This window comes from Centrocercus urophasianus, unplaced genomic scaffold, assembly GCF_019232065.1.
Source record: "Centrocercus urophasianus isolate 14NV4802_14NV808 unplaced genomic scaffold, USGS_Curo_1.0 seq_930, whole genome shotgun sequence".
In the NCBI taxonomy this organism is placed as follows: Eukaryota; Metazoa; Chordata; class Aves; order Galliformes; family Phasianidae; genus Centrocercus; species Centrocercus urophasianus.
Window position 1 is genome coordinate 1 of NW_024885567.1, and position 6,565 is coordinate 6,565.

The window sequence follows — 6,565 nt, forward strand, 5'->3', positions numbered from 1 at the left end:
CTTTTAAAAAAAAAAAAAAAAAGAAAAAAAAAAAACTTTGGTCAGCGCTCGGGACTGGCGGCACGCTCACGCTCTGTGCGGAGATGGTTAATGAATCCGGTGTTTTTGCAGTTGCAAGCTTGTGCATTCACTGTGCAACGCTGACTGCAGGCTTTTGCAGTGGCGACAGCGCACCAAAGATATTAATTACACCGTCCCCTTTTTTTTCCACGAATGTTTGGCTATTGTAAGTGCGGACCTTTTTGTCTCCTTTCCCCCCTTTTCCTCGATAATATTTAATCTTTCTCTTCCTTCCAGCAGGGAGAACTTTGCGGGGCGGGGGAGGGGGTGCTCTCTGGACAGCTGGGCAACAAAGTTAGCGGTGGGAGTGGGGGCTGCGACCCGCTCCGCTCCGGGGGAACGAGGTGATATTACAGAAGAATACAGACGCGTTTATTTTTATTATTGTTATTATTTATTTATTTATTTTCTGAACAAGCAGCACAGCGGTTGACTTGTAAATCTCGGTGCCAGCAGCAGGGCGATCTGCCGGGATCCGCAGCGAGCCGGGCTGTGCTTAACAGCTGGCTGTGATTTTTAACCCCACTTTCTCACCGCCCGGAGGATTTCTTTGATTTTACTTTTACGTGCGGGGCTGCCTTTTGTGGTGGGAGGGGAGGGGGCCGCGGAGGGGGGAGCGGTTTTGCCTTGTTTGCCTTGGCTCTTTTTTTCTTTCTTTCTTTTTCTCGTTTCTTTCCTGCTTTCTGCTTCTTTTTTTTTCTCTCTCTCTCTTTTTTTTTTTTTTTTTTTTTTTTTTTTTTTTTTTTTTTTTTTTTTTAATCTGTGCTTATGTTTGAAGCCTGTCTGTGCCGAGGGCGGGGGACGCTTGGCTGCTGCTTCTATGCTGGGGGTGCCGGGCCGGACCGGGCCGTGCCGAGTGGCCGATGCTGCTGCCGGCCCCACACGGCTCCGGCTCCGTGCTCCGTGCTGCGGCGGGGAGAAGCCCGGCATTGTCTCCATCCGGCTGGCAATGCCCGCAAGCCTCCAGGATGCACATTTCCTCTCCTTCTCTCCTTGTTTTTGTCAGCGGTTCAGCGAGGAAGAATGCCGCCCACCCAGCCCAATCCCGGCCAGTACGCCCTGACCAACGGGGACCCCCTGAACGGGCACTGCTATCTCTCGGGATACATCTCCCTGCTGCTGCGGGCCGAGCCCTACCCCACCTCCCGCTACGGCAGCCAGTGCATGCAGCCCAACAACATCATGGGCATCGAGAACATCTGCGAGCTGGCCGCCCGCCTGCTCTTCAGCGCCGTCGAGTGGGCCCGCAACATCCCCTTCTTCCCCGACCTGCAGATCACCGACCAGGTGGCCCTGCTGCGGCTTACCTGGAGCGAGCTCTTCGTGCTGAACGCGGCTCAGTGCTCCATGCCGCTGCACGTGGCCCCGCTGCTGGCCGCCGCCGGCCTCCACGCCTCCCCCATGTCGGCCGACCGCGTCGTCGCCTTCATGGACCACATCCGCATCTTCCAGGAGCAGGTGGAGAAGCTGAAGGCGCTGCACGTCGACTCGGCCGAGTACAGCTGCCTCAAAGCCATCGTCCTCTTCACCTCAGGTGAGCGCTGGGAGCACCGGGGGGGGGGAAGAGGAGACGTGGGGGGTGGCGGTTCCCATGCGCGTGGGCTGGGAGCGGCACGGCCTGTCCCACTCTGTCCCCATAAACACTCACACGTATGGATATAAACACACGTATATATCCGTCACATTAGGCGGAGGCGGTGGAAACACGCGTGCACGCATGTTAACAATTTTTCCCGGTGATAGATGGTTCGAATTAACTGGCAGGAAAGTGCATTAACTGCGCCTTTGAAGTGCTCTGGTTGTAGCCTATAAGAATATAATACATCTTCTATTATTATAACCTGCGAGGGGGAAATTTATAAACATCAAAGGCAAGCGATGCGAGGGAAATGTAGGAAATAGGAGCAAAGAGAGATAAGGGGCCTCGCAGTGTCATTTTTTAATCATTATTCTAATTATCACCACGATGGGGCTAATTGCCACTTTCTCCACTTGTTTGTTTTCCTTTTTCTCCTCTCCCCATATTCTCTCCTTTCTGCCCGGTTTGCTGTTGCGGGTTCAGTTGTGGTGCTGCTGTTGTTGTGTTTAACCTTGTCTCCCCACTCAGTGATGCCCAAAGAGTCTCAATAAATCTGACTTAAAACCAGGGCCGACGCAAAATTAAAAGCATTCCTGAACAAAGATGGCAAATCGTTCAGAGCCTGGTTTAACAGTAAGCAGTTTATAATCCATCAATATCAGTTGCCTCCCATGCATGAAAAATAGTATTTACATTGTATTAAAATGACTCCTAAATTTGCACAATATTGTAATGTAGCAAACGCAGTATTAATATCGATTTGAACATCGGATAATTTATTTAGACAGGAGCACCTAATTTGTATGCAGGGTGGTCGGAGCCGTGTACTGTGACTGCCCCCTTCTCCTTCCCGTGCAAATGCAGGCACTCCACATAGGAGGGAATGTTTCTTTGCAGAGGATCAAGTGCAGATCTTAAAACAAATGGAAGATGTACCGAATAGCCAGCGCCACATTTTAATGCATTTTATCTTAATAAATCTTCCTGATGGAAACACGTTTTTCAGAAGTGACAAGAGATCTGGCTGCATTTATCAGGCGGGTGCAGTGCACTGCAGCCCTGCGCTCCCCACCCCATCCATATCTGGGTCTCATCAGTAAGTGGGGCCGAGTTGAGAGAGCCCGTCCCTTCTCCGGGACCCCACTCGGAGGGGTTACACCCTGCAGAGAGGGGTTGCCCTGCACCCCCTTCACAAAGGCTCTGGGGAGGAGATTGCCCCACATGAGGACATTTGAGGATTTTTTTTTCCTTTGGCTTCGTTTTAGCTTTGCTTTTGATTTTATTAGTGTTATTGTTATTATTTCTCTCTCTCTCTCTCTCTCTCCACCCCCAGCCCCTTCTGCTCTCAAATGTCCGACCTTGGCTGGAGAGGCAGCCAGGGGCTTCAGATGAGCCCCTCATTTACATATATTAAAAACAATCATAATAATTAAATGTTTACGGGAAGAGAAGTCCCTTCCCTCGATGGAGCAGAGCATGAATGGGGGTTGGAGGGAGAATAATATTATTTTGGAGCAGAATCACACGGGGCACCTCGGAAAATGGAAATACAGCTGTCAGGAGTAATCCACCCCTTACCCCCATCCACACATTTCCACTTTTCACTAAACTTGTTTTGATTGCTTAGCCAGAGGGGAATTCATGGGAAGCCTTGCTCAAAGTCATCCAACTTTTAAACAAACTTTGACTGATGGAAAAGATATTTTTAGGTATATTGTCCTAAGTCCTGAGGACTTAGCATTTGAAGCTGGTGTGGGTTCCTCCTGTTGTGGTTTTTACATTTGGGCACTGGATAGTATATCTAATGTGTAAAATTCTGGACGCCATCCAACAGCTGGGTCGTGACCCAAAACCTGCTGCTTTTCTTTATTTGTTATTTATTTATTTCCCCTTTTCCTTATTCCCACTTACTAATTCCTGCACCTTTTTTCCTCCCCATAAATAAGCGTTTCCAGGAAGGGATCGGGCTAAATAACACAAATCCAATAAATCTATTTGCAGCACAATAAGAACTTTGATTTCTAGTTAGATGCCGGCTGATTACATCTATATTTCCCAAGCACTAAACTCTTCTGAAGGCATAACGTGAAATACATTCCCAGCAGTACAAAGGGAAAGGCAGGAGTGTGCTGAGCAGTAATGGTTATTTATTTACATAATTTCTTTTCCATAGACTGGAGGAAGAAATATAGCACTTTTCTGTATTGACAGTCCACCGTATGAGAAAGTGAGGAGCGCAGAATTTCCACATTAGCCCACTTTCTGCGATGGGGTAATAATTCACCTCCAGTAAACGTGGGCTGTGTTGTTTCTCCCATAGACTGCACCTCCCTGGGCTCAGCAAGCTACGTACCTCTTAATTATTATTATTTTTAATCCCCTCCTAAAGGGAGAGTTAAGCCTCCCCACTGCCACCTTGAAGGATGTGATATACAACCCCAACAAATGCATCTGCCAGAACATTTGAAATAACCACAGCTGCAGGGGTGCCCTCGACACGAGTACACCCCACACGGGTTTGGAGGTGAAACTCAAATCCAGCCCTAGCTGCACCCTGCAGCAGCACCGTCCCCGTCCCTAGCGCCACTGACCTGTGGTATAGGTGGACCTGATTAATATTTTACTAACCTTAAGGGTATGACATATGGGGCATAAAGAGAGAGCCCTGCTAGGGTGTCAGTGAGACCCTTTCATATCGCATTGTTTGGAAGTTGAATAGGATCCTAGTGCATAATGGGCAGATAATGCATGTAAAATAGCAAGATATATGTAAATATGGAGTGTGATTTGTGGCAATCAACATATGAACAGGCCTGTGGTTTTGATATATGTTGCAAACAAGAACAGGCCCAAGCGTTTGATATATATATATTCTGCAACCTGGTGCTTTAGATGTGGGAAAATATCACTGCATTAAAGGTACAGTATGGATTAGCAGTGCAGCCTGGCTCAGATAATTGTACATCTGAGGGACACCAGGTCCGAGGCACGGGTCAAAGGTGCCCTCTTCAGAAGTTCCTGAATTATTTGTGTTTTATTTGTATTTTCGCTCGAGGCCACAGCATTGTAGATGAAGGTGTTCAGAAATCCGTGTGAGGCCACTTCTTGATAAGGGCAGGCACAAACTTCAAATATCCCGTTGCTGGAGATTTTTTTTTCCTTTTTTTTTCCCCCTCTTTTCTTTTCCCCCCGCTTTGAATAATTTGTTGTGTCTTTCCAGGGTCATAATTCCGCATTCACAATTTTGTAGTGTCCTTTTGGGGGCCATTAACATTCATTAATTCATATACAGATCTATATATTAGCAAAGTCTGCCTTTGATCTGCGCTAAACCGCGCTGCCAGCTGACTGCCTCCCTCTGATCCTGATGTGTTGTTGGGCTTTTTCCTTTTCTTTTTTTTCTTTCCCTTCCCCCCCCTCCACCCTCCCGCCACCCCACCATATATATGTATTTATTATTAATCGGTGAAACAATGTGGATGTCGGAGGCGCTCCCCTTCCGCAGCGGCACCACCGCCGCCGCGCTGGGCTCTGTGTGATCGGGGGTGCAGCGCAGGGCCGCGCGGGGCCAAGGTGGAGCTGTGACCGCGGGCTGCGCGGGGTCAGGGCCCGCCCGGCTTTGTGTGCCGGAGATCCGTGGGTCCCCGCGGGCCGGGCGCGGGGCGCAGTGCCCGGGGCGGGGCGGGAGGCTCAGCGCGGCATCCCCCGGCCTCGGCCTTCCCTTGCGGCTGATGCGCAGCCATGTCGGCAAACTCGCTCCGTGTGCGCGTGTGTGTGTGCCTGCGCGCGGCGGCAGCTCTCGTTCTGCTACCCCCCCTCACCTCCCCTCATAATTTTCGCTCCCGTCCGCCCCTCTCCCGCCGCCGCTATTTACCGGGGACGAGCTCGAAAGGGGCTCCGAGATGGGGGAGGTCTGTCACACACAGTGGGGTGAGGGACGGGGGGGGGGGGGGGGGGGGGGGGGGGGCGACAGGTCGCGGCCCCCCATACATCCGCGGGTGCGGTGTTTATTATGGGGGAGGGGGAGAAGTGTACTGAGTGGGGGGGCTGCGCGCAGCCTTGCGGTCCATCCGCCGCCACTAACCGCTTCCCTTCCTCCCCCCTCTCCTCCTCTCCCTTCCGCACCCCCGGCCGCCTTTCCGCGGGCGCGCTGCGGCCCGGGCAGACGCCTGCGGGCTGTCGGATGCAGCGCACATCGAGAGCCTGCAGGAGAAATCGCAGTGCGCGCTGGAGGAGTACGTACGGAGCCAGTACCCCAACCAACCCAGCCGCTTCGGCAAGCTGCTGCTGCGGCTGCCATCCCTGCGCACCGTTTCCTCCTCCGTCATCGAGCAGCTCTTCTTCGTCCGCTTGGTAGGTAAAACCCCCATCGAGACCCTCATCAGGGATATGCTACTGTCGGGGAGCAGCTTCAACTGGCCTTACATGTCCATCCAGTGCTCCTAGAGCCCGGCCGCAGCCCGGCGGGGACGCTGCGCGGCGGCGGAGGCGGGGGCGCGCGCACCGAGGGGCGGTCGGGGCGCGGGGGGGGCCCGGGAGGCGGACACTGAACAAAAGAACGGCGCAAGTGGGAGCAGAGGTGTGGCCGCGTTGGGGAGAGGGACGGACCTCGCGTCCGTGCGGGTCGTGGTGTTGCGGTTGGTCTTCGGTTTGGTTGGGTTCCGGTTATTATTATTATTTTTTTTATATATATTTTTTTCCGTTTTTTTTTTTTTCTTTCGGAGAGGAGGAAAAAAAAAAAAAAAAAAGATAATAATAATAATAATAAAAGACAAAAAGGCAAAAAAAAAATTAAAAAATACAAAAAAAATAAAAATATGAGTATTGAGGGGATATTAATCACACCTGAAGGGGATACTGGAGCTTCCAGGATTTATTGTGGACTGTTGTTGATATATGCTGTACAGTAACAAACAAAACAAATCG

At 51.0% G+C, this 6,565-nt stretch overlaps 1 protein-coding gene across 2 annotated transcripts; it reads left to right on the forward strand.

Moving 5' to 3' along the window:
• Nucleotides 1–6: 6 nt before the first annotated feature.
• On the forward strand, nt 7–6,126 carry NR2F1 (nuclear receptor subfamily 2 group F member 1). Of its 2 annotated transcripts, XM_042839458.1 has the most exons (3): nt 7–226; nt 1,067–1,594; nt 5,805–6,126. In XM_042839458.1, the coding sequence occupies exons 1-3, from the start codon at nt 214–216 to the stop codon at nt 6,083–6,085; spliced, it is 822 nt and encodes a 273-aa protein (XP_042695392.1). In that variant the 5' UTR covers nt 7–213; the 3' UTR covers nt 6,086–6,126. The 2 variants fall into 2 exon arrangements, with proteins under 2 accessions (XP_042695392.1, XP_042695391.1); XM_042839457.1 differs by lacking the exon at nt 7–226 and having other exon boundaries at nt 778–1,594.
• Nucleotides 6,127–6,565: the final 439 nt, after the last annotated feature.

Bases quoted from the DNA above. Each gene is read 5' to 3' on its own strand.
- NR2F1 (XM_042839457.1), top strand. From the start codon at position 829: ATGTTTGAAGCCTGTCTGTGCCGAGGGCGGGGGACGCTTGGCTGCTGC. The intron at 1,595-5,804 runs GTGAGCGCTGGG...CGGCCCGGGCAG, and splicing joins CATCGTCCTCTTCACCTCAG to ACGCCTGCGGGCTGTCGGAT.